The sequence below is a fragment of the Rattus norvegicus genome, chromosome 17, assembly GCF_021556685.1.
Source record: "Rattus norvegicus strain SHRSP/BbbUtx chromosome 17, alternate assembly SHRSP_T2T, whole genome shotgun sequence".
Classification (NCBI taxonomy): Eukaryota; Metazoa; Chordata; class Mammalia; order Rodentia; family Muridae; genus Rattus; species Rattus norvegicus.
The window spans coordinates 13,750,276-13,767,307 of NC_141550.1; the positions used below are offsets into that span (position 1 = coordinate 13,750,276).

The 17,032-nt window shown below is 45.8% G+C and overlaps 1 protein-coding gene across 1 annotated transcript in view; it reads left to right on the forward strand.

Moving 5' to 3' along the window:
• Shc3 (SHC adaptor protein 3) overlaps window positions 1-9,606 on the forward strand; it is a 120,765-nt gene extending 111,159 nt beyond the window's left edge. Inside the window, 1 exon segment of the mRNA NM_001105743.1 lies at window positions 9,295-9,606. Within this exon segment, the coding sequence (NP_001099213.1) occupies window positions 9,295-9,423 (129 nt within the window). The 3' untranslated portion in view covers window positions 9,424-9,606.
• The last annotated feature ends 7,426 nt before the right edge of the window (window positions 9,607-17,032 follow it).

Genomic DNA, 17,032 nt, shown 5'->3' on the forward strand with positions numbered 1-17,032 from the left:
GTATTGGACTTCACTCTGGGCAGAGTCCAGTAATTGCCAAGTTCAGTAAGTGCAATTTAATCAACTTAACCGTTGAGCAAATGCCAGGGTAGTTACTTAAAAAACCTCTCATCCAGTGGAAACCAAAGGAGGGAGGTTAGAATTACTTAGCAGAATTAGATCGGTGATGGATGGGCAGGAAGGGAACTGGAGCGTGTGGTTGGACTGTGTGTTTAGGGCACAGAGGAGGGTAGGGGTCACCCAGTGTGATTCAGTGGACTGAGATGCCCACACAGTTGCTGCTCTCAAAGTATCTGTCTGTACGGGGCAGCCACAACCCTAAGTATGGAAACACAACCCTGAGTAAGGTAACAACTTCTTTTCTGCCCATCTTCTGTGAAGTTCTTTTCTTTTTAAAAAGGAAAAAAACCCCACTTTATTAAAAAAAAGGGGGGGGTCTTGTTTGCCTTCATGAACACCAAGCTAGCTCACCTATGAACTTTCGGAAACTTTCCCTCCACTTCCCCTCTTGCCTTCACAGCATTGGTATTCCAGGTGTGTGCGCCCTGCTCAGCTTCACATGAGATCTGGGGATTCAAACTCAGGTCCCCAAGGCTTGCACGTCCCTCCAGCTCTAAAGAGATGTTTTGAGGTGGACTCATTTCCTGCTGCGTTGGTTGTCCAGCGTCTGTCACGCACATTCTCTGAGAGCTGCCGATGTGGATGTGGCCCTGTGGAGGAGGGACCTGTACTGTCACAGACCCACACACAGTGTCTATGGGACAGGCGGCCGGGGAGGGAGATTTGGGGTCAGGGGGAACCTGCACGTTGACTGTAATGTACTGTACCGTTATGTACTGTACTGACGTTCGTTTGATGGTCAGCAGCTCGAGGAGGAAACATCCCTGCTTGCTCTTTATACTGCCCACCTGCCTTTGGTGACCTGTGGGGTAAGGTCAGGGGGACGTTTGTCATCTGGTTCTCACACCTTTAAGTACTTGTCACTAGCAGATGATCTGGGATCTAAGTCTGACACTCTTAGCCCACCTGTGGTCGATTCAGACTTCTTACTGGACTGGGTTTTTTTTCTCTTTGTTTGGGTTTTTTTTGTTTGTTTGTTTGATTGCTTTTGTTTTTTCAGCCATAAAATTTTCCAATCCATTCTTCTTAATTTTTTTTTTTTCTGTCAGTTTGGTCTGTGGCGTTTCTCGTCAAACAGAAGTGCCTTTCTTCGGAATGATCCGTCTGGATCTACCCTTTTATAAGTGCAATTTTAATAAATACTATACTAATGCAACAAAATATATCAGTAACATTTATCTTTACTACGTTTATTTATTATGTGTGCGCCTTATGCCCTGTGGTGGTTAGAAGTGTTAAAATTGCCTTTTTGGTCTTGATTTAACTTTGGTGGGTGGTATGTCTCAAGAATTTGTTCAAATATAGGGTTTATTTTTTTTAAGATTTATTTATTTTATATATGTGAGTACACTGCAGCTGTCTTCAGACACACCAGAAGAGGGCATCGGATCCCATTACAGATGGTTGTGAGCCACCATACGGTTGCTGGGATTTGAACTCAGGACCTCTGGAAGAGCAGTTAGTGCTCTTAACCACTGAGCCATCTCTCCAGCCCTGGAGTATAGATTTTTAAAGTGTATCTTTCTGATTATCTGGATTCCTTTGGTGCCTTCCTATCTGCCCCTTTGCTTCTAATATGGGTGGTTTGGTTTCCCTCCCATTTCCTTTTGGTTAATTTGGCTAAGGAGATTTTAATTTTACTGATTTTTTTCTCAAAGAACCACCTCTTTGTTTCTTTGATTCCTTGAATTGTCCTTTTATTGATTTCCGTCCTGAGTTTATTATTTCCTGCCATCTACTCTCTCTGTGCATTATTTCTTCCTTTTGCTCTAGACCATGTAGGTGTGCCGATAAGTTACTAAAATGAGATCGCTCTGGTTTTGTTTTGTTTTGCTTTGTTTTGTTTTGTTTTCCAGTAGGCACTTGACCTTGCCTCTTCGAACAACCTTCCGTGGGTCCATAAATTTGATATGCCGCCTTCTTATTTTCATTCAGTAGCAAGCTGTTCAGTTTCCATGAGTTTATAAACTTTCTGTTGTTGACGACTTCCATCTTTAATCCACGTTTAGTTTTTGTCTGGATGACCTGCCTATTCGCAAGAGGTGGGTATTTTATTCTTCCACAGTCACCCTCTGAGGTTGAAATAAGACATGATTTTTAACCATAGTGATTAAAGTACTGTCGTAGTTTCTTTTATAGACTTAGTTGCCCTTGCATTTGGTGCACAAATGTTTAGAATTGCAATATTTTCTTGGTGGGATTTTTTCTTTGATGAGTCTATAGTCTCCCCGGTCTCTTGATTGGTTTTCACTTGAAATCTATTTTGTCAGATAATGAAAATGGTTACACCAGCTTGTTTCTTCAGCCTGTTTGCTTGAAATGTCTTTTTCTAACCTTTCACTCTGAGGCGATGTCTATCCTTGATGTTAAGGTGTGCAGCAGAAGGATGGATCCTGCTTTCATAACTAATATGTTACTCTGTGTCTTTTTATTGGGATACTGAGACTATTGATACTGTGAGTTATCATTGAGCAGTGTTTACTGATTCCCGCTATTCTGTTGTGGTGATGTGGTTCCCCCATCTCTCCCCCCTTTTTGATTAGCTGATCTGAGATCATTTGTTCTTTGTGTTATCTTGGGTGTGGTTGAAGTTTTCCTATAGAGCTGGATTTACAGAGACATTCTACTTAAATTTAATTTATCACGGAATATCTTTCTTTCTCCGTCTATTGTGATTGAACGTTTTGCTGGGTATAATAGTCTGGGCTGGCATCTGTGCTTTCTTAGAGTCTACAGTACATCTATCCAGGCCCTTCTGGCTTTAGAATCTCCATTGAAAAGTCAGGTGCTATTCTAATTGGTCTGCCTTTATATATTACTGGTCTTTCCCCCCTGCAGCTTATAATATTCTTTCTTTGTTCTGCATGTTTGATGTTTTGATTATTGTGTGTCATGGTGAACTTGTTTCCTGTCCAGTCTATTCACTGTTCTGTATGCATCTTGTACCTTCATAGGCACTGAAGTGGACATTCAATAGGCACTGAATGGATGCTTGATCCAGCATGACTTTTATAAATTATGAACTGAGAGTTCAAGGGATTTAGGGAGCAGGTTGAGGGTCTCTGCAAAGCTCAGGGTCTGGCAGAGTAGCAATCTGAGAGAGACCAAAAGGAAAGTCAGTTTAGCCTGATTTAGTTAGCTGGTGCTGGTTCAGACTTCTAGAGCATGACCCGGGACAGTTTATTTCAGCCACGTTTAGGCATAGCACAACATCAGAAAAGTTTCCTGATGACAGTTAACTCAGTCCTGTGTGTACAGCAGCTTTGTTCGCACTGAAACTCTTTACAAAGTACAGATGGCCTCTGCCACAGAGATTTGGTTCTATTGTCTCAGGAATGCCTGTAGAGTCAGGATTGGCCTGGCCCTAAGATAACACTGAAGTTACCTGAGCTGACATAAATTACAAGTGAATCTCTCGTCAAGATGGGTTCTATGGATGAGAAGCCATGCTCAAGATAGAGAGGGGGTGCATCTGGGATAAATAAATACAGTCCTTTAGGGGATTAGGGAGAGGCTTGACCCTACAGATAGCAAAGATCACCAGCTTCTGAAGTATGTCCATCCCCAGCTCTCTGGGTGGAAACCAGGTAAATATCTCTTTCCTTTGGTTTTCATAGGGCTGATCTGTAAGCATGAGGCTCTCGTGCCCTCTACGGGTGTGTGAGTGTGCGTCCATGACCTTGCTAATGTTGAACCGTGGTGAATTTTTACAGGTGTAGAATCACAAACAAGACTACTAAATAGAAGCACCCCAGAGCCCTCTCACCCCCTGCCTAGGTCCTGCAGTGACTCAGTTGTGGTTATCGAACAGAAAATAGCAGAAAAAGCTCATCAAGAATTCCATGAGAATATAAATATTTCGCTTGGAGATTGGTATTTAAAACTCAGAATGTTAAAAAAAATGTCTAGCTGAGTATGTATGTCATCATGTAGGACAAAGATGATTAAATGTTTTCCCTAAGTCTTTATACGCCAAAGAATTATCTTAAAAGACATGTTCTGTGTCTTTGACATCTGCCGGCAAGAGCAGAGAATACTGAATTAATGCACGCACCCTGTGCCCAGCTCTTTATCTACTCATACAATCAAGAATTCCCTGCCTAGGGAATAGGGCTGCCCACAGTGGGTGTGGCTGCCCACATCAATTATCATAATCAAGATGATTACCCACAGACATGCCCATGGGCTAGCTTGATCTAGATAGTATCTCATTGAAACTCTCATCCCAGGTGACTGTAGAGTGCATCGGGTTAGCAATTAAAACCAACTCTCATACCCTACTAACAATAATTTATTACCTTTTTCCCAAGCCTGTATCAAGGTGTGTGGGAGTCTAGGAAGTGGGGTTGTAATTCTGGAGTGAAATTTGCAGGACCATCAAGAATGCTTGTTAACTCGTACCCACTGATGACTGTTCTTTTTGGTGGGAGGGGGGGCACACTTTTAGCTGGATCTGATTATCCAATTTAATTGATCCTATGGAGGATAGCTTTAACCTCAAAGGAGATGGAAATGAAAGACTTAATTAAAAATGTAAAGTTGCCTCCTTGCCGAGAGGACACTGAAATAGACGCTGGAACACGTTCTCTTCAATATTTATTCTTCTGATTTTCATGGTAATTGGCTGGTCCCTGACTAGAAAGGGGGAAGTTTGCCAAGCTAGAGAGAGAAGGATGCAAAAAAAAAAAAAAAAAAAAAAAAAAGGTCTGAGTCTAAATTTACTCAGGGGTATAGCAGCCTCTGAGCTCTCTGGCTGTGCACCGAGGTCGCTGGGAAGCCAAAGAGGAGGCCACCCAGCCCAGCTTGAGGAGCCTCTGTGGTAGATGGGGTGTTGAAGAAAGGGACTCAAATAGCATTGGGGAGAGCTAGTGAGAGAGCTTGTGGGAGAGGCCTCAGAGATGGCTCATTCTGTCAGCCCTTGTCTGTCTAAAATTATCCCTGAGTCATTCATAGTTGATTCTTCCTTTTGGCCTAGCACGGCCAGCAAGGTGGGCTGGGCACCATGCTTACATTGGGAGAGTCTGCTAACACTCAGTGTCCAGGTCCTCTGTAGGCTTGACTCAGGTAGCCTTCAGCTATTGAGGCTCCCAGAGCACACTAGTGCTTTTACTTACTAACAGTAACAACTTCTGCAGTCACGAGGTCTTTCTGTGCCTCCACTTGTCCTCTGACACCTGAGCTACATCACCTGTGCATGTCCCCTGTGGGGACCCCAGCTGGGCCACCCCCTATAATAAGGCACCTATCTTATCTTTATGTTGAATTGATTTCCCAGGAAGGAAGAAGAGTTGGAAGGAATTAAGGGAAGGGAGAAGTATTCTAAATATTTTGTAGTGTATTCTTGCTTGACCCCTTGTCGTTTTGCTTATAAATACCATTAGTGCGCATCTCCATGAAGAACGTTAAAAAGAAACACAGTGTAAAGTCATAGGAATAAAGACTTACCTTCCCCTCAAGTTTCTGCTGCTTTGGAGCATTTCCTGACAACCTTATCAACTTTATCTCTCTCTGTGGTATATAAACATATGTTTGCATAACCTGTAAACTTGTACATTTAATTTCTAAAAGAGTTTGTTATCCCTTGAATTATCTTTTTCATACATTTGTCTTTTTTTTTTTTTTTTTTTTTTGGTTCTTTTTTTCGGAGCTGGGGACCGAACCCAGGGCCTTGCGCTTCCTAGGCAAGAGCTCTACCACTGAGCTAAATCCCCAACCCCTCATACGTTTGTCTTAATGGATGTAGTAAGTCTTTGTTTGTTTGTTTTATGTGACTTGAATTTCTTTCTGTTTTCTGATCTGTCTCCTGAGTGGGAATTGGTCTGTTCCCTTGGTGCTGTGCTGTTTTAAGATGTGCTTGTGGTGGTGTCTAGACATAGGATGCTGTATTAGATTCCATGAGGTTGGTCTCCTTGCTGTTAAGGCTTGGTTCTCTCTCCCTTGTATCTATCCAAAACATCAAGGAAAGAAAGGAGAGGGAGGGAGAGAGAAAGGGAGAGAAGGAGAGAGGGGAATGGGGAGAGGAGTGGGGGGAGGGAAGGGAAAGAGAGAGAGAGAGACAGAGAGAGAGAGAGAGAGAAAGAAGACGAAGAAGAAGAGGAAGAGGAAGAGGAGGAGGAGGAGGAGCAGGAGCAGGAGGAGAAGGAGGAAGAAGAGGAGGAGGAAGAAGAGGAGGAGGAGGAGGAGAGGGAGGCAAGGAAGGAGGGAGGGAGGGAGGAGAGAGACCATGCGAGCACACATTGGTCCAGAGGCAGCAGGATAAGTTCATGAGGAGAGAGAACTTTCAAAGCCCTTAAGGAAGCTACATTCACTGCATATAAGCATAAAGGAGTCCAGAAGGAAGGGTCCTTCAGTCCCTAAGGACAGTGGGGACTTTTGAGTCTTACAGGATTTCAGTGTGCGGCACAAAGGCAAGCTCCAAACCATAGCCTACCCTGGCATGGTCTTCATGCTGGGCATCAGAAAGCACTAGAGAAAAAGGAAGCTATAGTTCGAGGTTGCCCTTGGTCCAGAGACCAGGGAGCTGGACTTGCTCACAGCTGCAGTGGAAGGGAGAAAAATGAGTTCCCTACAAGAGCTGTGAGGCCATGGGTCAGTTTTACCACTTTCTGTCTCAGAAAGAAAGTTGCCAGGGGGTGGGGGTGGGAGGGGATGGAGGTGGAGTGGGGCTGGGAGAGGGTGGAGTAGGGTTGGGATGGGGTAGGGTAGGGGTGGAAAGGGGTGGAGTGGTGGTGGGAGAGAGTGGGGTAATGGTGGTGGTGGAGGGGGAGAGAACAGCCTGAGGGGGTAGGGACAGAGATCTGGAGTTTGTTTTGAATCTATGGTGGGATGTATGTATATTGTACAAATGAATCATTTGACAAATAAGGGATTTGAATTTTCCTGGATTTTGATATCTGTAGTGGATCTTGGAACCAATTGTCTGTAGACACCAAGAGACCACTTACTTCCTATATGGCGTTCTCCCTCTCTTCCTTCTTCCCTCCTTCCCTGTGTGTGTGTGTGTGTGTGTGTGTGTGTGTGTGTGTATGTATGTATGTATGTATGTATATATGTATGTATGTATCTATCTATCTATCTATCTAGATATCTATCTATCTAGATATCTATCTATCTAGATATCTATCTACCTACCTATCTCTCCCAACTTTAAATGCTGGTCTTTTTAAGTACCTTCTCTTTTTATTAATATTTATTTATTTATTTATTATATGTAAGTACAGTGTAGCTATCTTCAGACACATGACTTCAGACACACCAGAAGAGGACATCAGATCCCATGTGGTTGCTGGGATTTGAACTCAGGACCTCTGGAAGAGCAGTCAGCACTCTCAACCACTGAGCCATCTCTCCAGCCCTTATCAGTACCTTCTTGACTTTTGGTCCATAGGTCTCAATGAACCTTGTTTTCACCTCCTTGGAAGGTCTCTGAGTCAGAAACTCGAACAGAATTGAAGGTGGTATAATGTCTTATTTCTCCCAATTCTCTGCCTTTCTGAGGTGTCATCCTGGAAGCCTTGAGCTGGTCTCCTAATAGAACCCTTCTGAAGGGCATCCTCCGATCAGCCTTCTCTCTGCAAATCTGCCATTACTTTCTTTTATCTGACACCATAGTTGTCTACATTTCTTCCTACAGTGTTTTTCTGAGAGTTTCATGAGAGTTTTTCTGTTTTCTGCTTAATACATTTGAGTCAATGTTTGAGTGGATATAAGGTCTTTATTTTTTTCCCACATGGATGTCCAATTGTTCTAGGACCATCTGTTAAAAACAGTTTTCCTCAGTACATGACTTTATCTCTCATTAAAAGTTAGTAGTCGTTGTCTTATGGGTCTATTTCTGGCTCGTTATTCTGGTCCAGGTGCACATGTCTGTCCCTCCACTAATACCCCAGTGTCTTGATTCCAGCAGTGGAGTTTTCCATATTTGTTCTTTTCTGAGACCAGAGTGCCAGCCACTGTCGCAGGGAACCAGCCCTGTTCTTTTCTTTCAGTATTTCCGTGACTACTCTGGATCTCTTCTTCTCCTAATAAACTTTAGGGAAAAAAATTACTAAGAGCAACAAGTTAGTTTGATACATTGTTTATACTTTGCTAAGTTTATACCTAAGTATCTCACTGAATACCTGAAATCCTCTACTTTCTTTTATGTTACAGTGATTGGCATTTTGTTTTAAATTTAAGCTTCAAATTTTATGTGGCCATTGCTAGTGAGTAAGAAAGTGATTGACTTAACATTTTTTTTAAAAGATATACTTATTTATTTTATTTATACGAGTACGCTGTAGCCATTTTCAGACACACCAGAAGAGGGCATCAGATCCCATTACAGATGGTTGTGAGCCACCATGTGGTTGCTGGGAATTGAACTCAGGACCTCTGGAAGAGCAGTCAGTGCTCTTAACCGCTGAGCCATCTCTCCAGCCCGGCATTTTTATTTACTTATTGTTATTAGGTGTGCGTGAGTGAGCGTGCATGCATGTGTGCGTACGTGCATGCGTGCATGTGTGTGTACGTGCATGCGTGCATGTGTGTAAAAGGGCACTCATGCCATAACACATGTGTGGAGGTCAGAGGACAGCTTCCTGAGGTTGGTTTTCTGCTCACATCTTCACACAGGTTCCAGGGTTTGAACTCAGGACACCTTTACCCAGTGAACTGTCTTAGTGGCCTGTGGTTGGCTTTTGTATATTAACTTCAGTTCTTGGAAAGTTACTTCATGTATTAGATCAAGAAGTTTTCCTCCTTGGTGTCTAATCAGCTTCTTTATCACAGCTGTGCAGGCATCCGTAAACAAAAGGCAATTTCACTTTCCTTCCAGACCTGGATTTCATTGCTTTTTCTGGTCTTCATTAACCGGGACTTCCTTTCTGTTGTCCCAGTGTGGCCACAGAGAGGACTGAGGTAGGCAGTGTCCACAGGGCAGTGGGACTGGAAAATCAAAGACTGCCTCAGAGGGACAGGTAGGCGAAGCAGGCTGAACTGACCAGCTATTGTCGGTGACGAGGGTCTGTACAGAGACCACCTCTGAAGCATGGTGAGCCCTCGGGTCCAGGAAACCTGGTCCTCCTCTTGCCTTTCTGGGCCAAATCTAGATGTTCCAGATCGCTCTACTGTAATGGGGTCTTTCTTTTCTGCCCGGGAGGCCCGCTCAACCTCTCTTTCATTTTATCCTCACAGGTCCGGACGAAGGACAGGGTCTTTGACAGCATCAGTCACCTCATTACTTACCACCTGGAGAGCAGCCTGCCCATTGTCTCTGCCGGGAGTGAGCTTTGTCTCCGGCAACCAGTGGAGAGGAAACCCTGAGCTTGCCCTGCGCCCAGGTCAGGAGGACCTGGGCTCCGCTGCTCTCAGCCTATGGAATCTGGGGCAACTGTCTGTGGGCCCATCACCTTCTTCAAAAGCCCCGTGAGAGAGGTTTCCTTCAAGTTCAAATTTCATAAATATGTTCACACGACTCAGATGCATAGTAGAAATGTATATACCCACACATCCTGTACAAACGGCCCCCATATTTATATTTTTTAAGACTAAGGAAGACGTGAGATTAGCGCTCTATGCCGTATGTTTCTAGGGAGAGGCAAGTTGGACGGTAGTTGCTCTGGCAAAAGCTATTCACTAACCTCTATTCTACTGGGAAATTCTGCTAGGAGGGTGTAACCTGCAGTTGTATTTAATCAACACAATTCGGGGCGAATGCAGGTGAGCTTAGCAGCTCCAGGACAAACACAGTTGCGATAGAATATGGCAGCGTGCTGCCCAGACATCTGCTCTGAGGGTAGTTTGGTGTGAGTGCTGGTTCCAGGCGGCAGCTTGGCTCACGGACGGTGGTATCTCCCCTGGGATGGTGGTACCTCCTGCAGCCCTGGCTTGTTGGGTGCTGCCTCCCGGGCCCCGAATTGATGCTGTGTGAATGGGTTTTCTGCCACAGGATGACCCACTGAATCTCTATTCCAAAGCAGGTGGCTCATGGTGTGTGTGTGTGTGTGTGTGTGTGTGTGTTTTGGGAGATTCATTTGAAGCCAAACATGATACTGATTGACAAGTGCTTCCTCGGTGTTCGTCAGCACACTGATGACACGACTGCCTTAGGAAGCAGGGTATGCGTATTCCTGGTCTGTATGCCCTTCAAGCTTTCTGTCTGTCCTTCAAACCAGTGTGTCCATCATGGGCTTGGTATGAAGTGCCCCCCCCCCACTACCTCTCGTATTCAGTAGAACGAAAACCATGTGTAAGAGCCTTGAAAGACCTGTACCAGCGTCTGCCCAGGATTGAGCCTTGGAGACACACATCCCAGCTGTTCTTCCCTGGTCCGTGTGTGCCCAGCCCTATGCTCCAGTCTCTGGAACCAGCTGGAGAGAGGCGTAGTGAGCCACCTTGTCTCCCCTCCACACTTTCTCAGTAGCCCCATGAAAAGGGACGGAGCAGTGACCCTCTGCCTTTTCTCTCTACCATCTGAGAAGCTGTTGTTTTCATGGTGGGTGATACTCTGTTGTTATTTTCTTGGTGGGTGATACTGTGTTTCAAAGCTGGCTATATCCATGACTTCTAAAACAACAAGTGGGCTGTGGAGCAGATGCTGCATTTGTTGCTTGTTGTAACCTCCTCACAGGACTGCAACCTGGGCGTTGGTCCCAGAGACCCCATGTGGTAGCACTCCTGGCCGGTTTAACAGGACTCTATGTTTTAAGGTGGTGCGATGAAAAATTGGATGTTTTTAAGAGGAATTACGTTTTCGTGTGTGTGTTTGTGTGTGTATTGTGTGAGGGTGGGTGGGTAGAGAGAGAGGGGGGAGACAGAGGGAAAGAGAGGGAGATGGAGGGAGGGAGGGATGGGGGAGAGAGAGAGAGAGAGAGAGAGAGAGAGAGAGAGAGAGAGAGAGAGAGAGAGCGCACTCAGTGGTTAAGAACATTGACTGCTCTTTCAGAGGACTCAAGTTCAATTCTCCGATCCCACATGGCAGCTCACAGCTGTCTGTAACTCGAGTCCCAGGGAATCTATCCTCTTCTGGCCTCTGTAGGCACCATGTAGGCATAATGAACTTAGACACTTGCAAGCAAAAATAAATAATATTTTAAAGAGAGTAGTTAAGGGGAGACTAAACATTGGGCAAATTGGGGTTCTGCATAGCTGTAATTGTGTGTGTGAGATCCTGGCTTTTGCTGCCCTGTAGTCAATTGGATGCTAACAGGCAAGGCTGGGTAGGGAAGATCCCAGACTCAGCAGAAAACCTCTTGGCAGTTTTTAATTCTTTGAGTGCCCACTTGATCCAAGCTGGCAGTAGATCAGTCTTCCAGCATCGATTCTGAGGGTTACTGCTGCCTCCTTAGTGATGTGGGGAAGATACTACATGGATGAAGCCCTGGACATGAGCAGATATGTTGGTAGCCGTCCAGGCTCCTGCTCTGTGACCACATACATAAGCTTTGAGATACCCAAAGAGTCACCCTGTACTCTGTCTGCCAAGAGGCTGGGCCCTGTGCACACAACATACAGGTCTTGCTGCTCCTGTGTTTGGATGTGAGGTACATACAAAAAAATATGAAATTACCCATTCTTGAATTCTCCACTTGTACGCTGATAAAATGCTTATATTCAAGTCACGGATAAAGTGTGGCAGACCATGAGTTCCTCAACATTTGCTCTGCTTAATTCCTCTCTCTAGGAAAGCTAAAGAAAAAGAAAAAGAAGAAAAAAGAGTACTCAGAAATGACTTCTCTGAAGTCAGTGTTGAGTTTGAGGGTAATAGGATATATAGGAATCAGTGCTTTCTCTTTTCAATTTTAATCCTAAATATGTAATAATTATTATTCCAGATTAGAGGGCTGGACTTGCACATAGGGAAATCTTTTAGACACAGGGTGGACTGCAGAGGTCGCAGTTGACAGCCCATGTTCTGGCCTGCATTCCTTGTAAAGCATGTCAGAATTCACAGGGGTTTATCACTTCTTTCTACAAACACTGTGTAGGTGATGGGACATTCCCTCAAACCTCACTTACACATGGGGAAACTGAGGCTCACTTCAGGCCACACCTTCAGCTAACAGCAGAGCTGTTCTCGTCACTTAGCATTTTTCTCTGCACAGGTGTGGCCTGCTTGCGTTTTGAGTCCAGGGTTTGGAGGAAAACCCCAAAGATCCTCCTCCGTGAGCCCGAGCTCCTCTTACCCTTGGTTCTCAGACCATATCTGCCCAGGTAGGGCAGAGCTTCAGGCTATGAGGGAGCGACTCCATATTGTGCAGAACAGCACTCTGTTGTGCATTCAGGAGCTTCAACTCCCAGGGCACAATAGCCAAGTCTATGCCAGGCATGAGGGTGTGGTGTGTGCCTGGATCCTGTGCTCCCTGTTACGCGTGTCCCACTACTCCGCCCAGAACTCTGCATCTATTAGTGGTGCGTGGTGGGGTTCAGCAGCCTTAAAACAGCCTCTGTCTGCTCTTGCACAGTGGCTCTGAACCCCCTGCCAAACCCCACCATCCCTTGCCTTCCTGGGAGAGTTAGCCGTGCTTCAGATAACCTCTGCAAGCTCTTGGGGCCAGCTGACCTCCCATGGGGCTGCTCATCATGGTCTAGGTTGCCTCTGATCCTTGAATCTCCCTCCACCATAAGGTGGGCAGCCTGCTGACAACACAGACTTTGACCTACACTTGCATTGCCATGGTGTCCCTTTCGTATTTTAAGAACCAAGAGCTGGGTACCTGCTCAGTCTTGATGAGCAGCTTTCTGTTACAGGCCATCTCAGATGGAGAACAGATGGGCTGATGCCCAGCAGGATACACGTGGCAACGGTGAGGTTCTCCTAGCAACAGAGGCAGTTGTACGTGAAGGCCTTGAGAAACCATGAATGGAGGGGAAAGCTTAGGTTGGAAGGACCAGGGACAATGAATTCCCCAAAGCCCAAGGGATTCAGGTCACCGTTGTCATGTGTCCAGGCTCCATGTCCGTCCTGGCATCTGAAGGTGCCCCTTTTTCAAAGGGAAGATTTCCCCCGTGGTGACATTAAATACCTGGAAGGCTTCCTTATGGGAGTGGCTATAGTAACCTCCATTACACGTTAGATCCAGTACTGCATTCTCTTCTTGTTGAAGTGAGTTGAAACCCAACTTCCCCAAGACAGTGATGCAGCAGAGGCCACCCCCGCGAAGCTCATCCCCAGTACAACCAGGACAATGTGAGCTCTCTCTGAATAATAGGTTCTCTGAAGCCATGGCTTGCACGCCACACCCCAGGGCTTCCCTCAAAGAGTGGTGTGGATAGATAAATATGTGAAGTGACTTCCTGGGACTCTTGACTCACAAAGTGCATCTCTGTTTTCCCCCATGGGACCAAAAGCAGCTTCTGCGGATGGTGACAACCAGATTTTTGGTTGGATAGCATTTAGGAGGATAGCAGAAAGGTTGCAGAAGAGACCATGTGCCCAGAAACATCTGTGTGATGCTAGTTCTTAGGGAAATTTTGGAGTTTTTTGTTTTTTGTTTTTTCTAGAAAGGCAATGTAGATAAACCCCACTCCTGGAACATAATACAAACCTAGAAATTTTGGCCTTATCTGGGTTAATGGGCAGGTGTTTCCAAGATGTTTCAGCTGAAGGGGCCCTTGTATATCAGCTGAAGAAATTGGATGGCAATGGTCAATGGCTAGATCTAGGAAAGAATGCAGGACTTACTAAGGTCTTCTGAGGCTCTGACAGTAGCTCACCCACGTGGAAGCAACAGGCAATTCATTTCTCCTCATACTTCCCATTTCGAAGTACAGGAAGGACTGAACCACTTGCCTGAGAGAGACAGGACTTGTGATTGGTGAATTAGCTAATTTTCTACCAAAGGGAGCTCCAGGGGATATTTGGATACCTATAGTTTACTTTGGAAATGATCCCGGAAGTCAAGAAGGAAATAGCTGCTAAGGAATGCTTGCATTGTGGAGCACGACTCCACCAAGGGTTCACTGGGGGCATCTACATGCTGCTGAGCCCCAGGAGCAGAACCGAACACACCTAGGATAGCCAGTGGATGGGGCAGGGAGGAGCTCCACCACAGTCAGCATGGATGGAAAGCTATCTCCAGAGATTTCTGCCCAGCCACGTGCATGGCTGTGCACACTCTGTGAGCTGGGGCATCCTGGGGCAGAGATCGGTATTTGTAATAATCAGTCTCAGAGCCGAAGGCAGACACCAAAGAACCAGGCTCCCTGGACCACACACATAGATTTCAAGGCTCTGCCCCCTGAGCTCCTGACTTAGTAGGCCTAGTGTAAAAACAGAATGCTTGAGTTTTCAGCGTGAGGACACGCGGATGCCAAAGGTCTGGGCTTTGACGTTGACTGGTGGGCGAGTCTCCAGCCCTTCCTTGACTCTTATTGGTGGACTCCATCTCCACCGTTTATGAGGAAAATTTCACACCACTTCACATCGTATATCTCAGGCCCATACTGTGAATTTAAAAATGGGGAATTAATAATTACTTATAACTCCCTGCAACTGTGGCTGGCAGATAAAATGCCATCTGCCAGACAAGATTTATTTATAATGGGGTTTATACATATTTATAAGTTTGCAAGCAACGAATGCACAGTTTTAAAACTGGCACATTTTATATTGGCTAGAAAAAAATTGCAACTTTATACTAGGGTTTTTCGGGTGTGAACTGCATGTGTGTATTATACACACGCAGATGCTTTCCTTAGGTCAGATGGGATGTGCACCTCGGCACGTATATGTCCAGACACAGATCAGCTCTGTGCTGAGCCTCTGGGGTTTCCTGACATGGACAACTGGATATGAAAAATAACACCAAGATTGGCGGTTGTTGATCGGTTCTCATTTGTAGACCCGCAGATCAGAGTTCATGGTCTCACAACCCATGGCACAGAAAGGGAAGGAGGGGCTCTCACCACGGGCCATGACAGAGGGAAAGCAAGCCTCATGTGTGGTACATTTCCGTAACCCTAGCACTTGGGTTAAGGTAAAGGCTAGTTCAGGGCTAACCTGGGCTACATGAGACTGTGTCTCAACAGAACTAAACAGAAGGGCGGGGAGCAGCCAGCAGAAGACAAGGAAGAGGCAGGTGTTGGAGAAGAGGAAAAGGGACAGGCAGATGAAAAACCTGCAGACTCACATCCTTTCTTGACCCAGCTTTAAGGTGGATGGGTTCCTGTTTATAATCTAACTAGAACCCCACCCCCAACATGCTCGGGGGAAGTGTGAGAGTGTTGGAGTGGGAGGAGGCCTTACAGGGCTGGTGTGCCCACTTTCAGTATGGACAAAGGATCAGGCTCAGGAATGAGCTGGGGGTGCTGAAGGCTTTTGCCCAGTAGATGGCGCCGCTGTGGAGCCCTCGGGAAAGAAAAGGGTGCAAAAGTTCACGCGACCACATCCTTCATGGAAACTGCTGACATCAGCAGGATGCTGGGGACCAGGTTGAAAAGCCTTCCTTTCCACTCCCTGCCCTCTCAGATGCCCTGGGGTGAGTCCATGAGACCCCCAAACACACTTACGATTCCTCTCTTAGGGTGTAAGAGAAACCACAGGAAATGAACCCACTGTACGTAGAGGGCCATGCCTATGGGGTGAATTTGAAACCCGAGCTACCGAGGACGTACAGGTTCACACTGGAGGAAATTCCTTTACCACAACCAAAGTCACTCACAGTGGAGTCAAGCAACAGCTCAGGAGACAGAGACGAGTAGACTAACCAGTCTGGGGACCACGAGTTTCTTTTCTTCTTCTTTTTCCTTGTTTAACACTGTGTGTGAGTTGCCAATTGAATGTTCTCTGTTTGGCTGACTTTTGGATATAACCTGTTTCTGAGTATTGTGAAATTATGTGAATTTCTTTGTGTTCAGAATGAAACATTTAATGTTTAAGAGCCCCAGGCTTAGGGGATAGCTCGGCATAAACGTAATGTGTAACAAGGTATTTTAACAGTTTTTCAAAAGCATTCTGGTGGTCAATTATACATATTGCTATATGAATATTTGAAAGTATCTCTTTTGTTTCTGTTACCTTTTGTGAAGCACCAACAGTTACTGTAACAGCGTCTGTCTGGGAGAATGGCCAACCGCCCCTGTCTATTCTGATATTGGCATGGAATTCACTCCCTAAGTCACCTGGGAGGAACAGAAATACAAAGCCAACTTTAAGGTTCCTAATATTTTTCTATGATAGAACTTAGGCGATTTGATGAGCATTCGGAGACCCCAAGATGTAACAGGTGAAGGTGATCGGTCAACTTGGACTCCCTCACCTCTTGGGACTCTTTAGAGAAACGGTGTTGCTTCTGGTCTCATGCCTTTCACCACAGTCCCGGCACGCCATAGCCAAGCTTCTGGGATAACCAAGTGGAGGCAGCATATAACATCCCCTCCTGTGGCCCAGGTATGGCAGGTGGCAGGCTAACTCTAGACAATGCTGCTGTCCTCATTATTAGGTACTGGAGTGCGTGCCTTTATCAGCGGGACGGCCACCCATGCACTTCTGATTCCAGAGCAGCCCCTCTGGCCCTCTGACTTAGACACTAAGACCACGTGGGTGGTGAGGTTTTTGCGTCCGTCCATACAGTCCCCAAAGCATGGAACAAGCGGTGTAGCTAGACGTTTTCTAGAAGATGCACCTCGTTATGTTTCTGTGACCAGCTCTTCTCCCAGCACACAGAATAACCACGGCTCGACGATTGAGAGAAGCAACCATTTTTAAATAGTTAATTGTTTCAGTGACTATAGATGTAAGTCTGTTGGCAATAAAAGCTACCGTGAAAAGTGTCTCTCATTTGCGTGAGGGAGGTCACGTCTGTGTGTGGGGGCGGGGTGCTGTAACGCACGTGTGGAAATCAGAGGACAACTTGTGGGGGGGGGCGGGGTTCTCCTTCTACCATGAGGGCCCTGGGGATCGAACTCAAGTTCAAACATCAAGTTTGGTGGC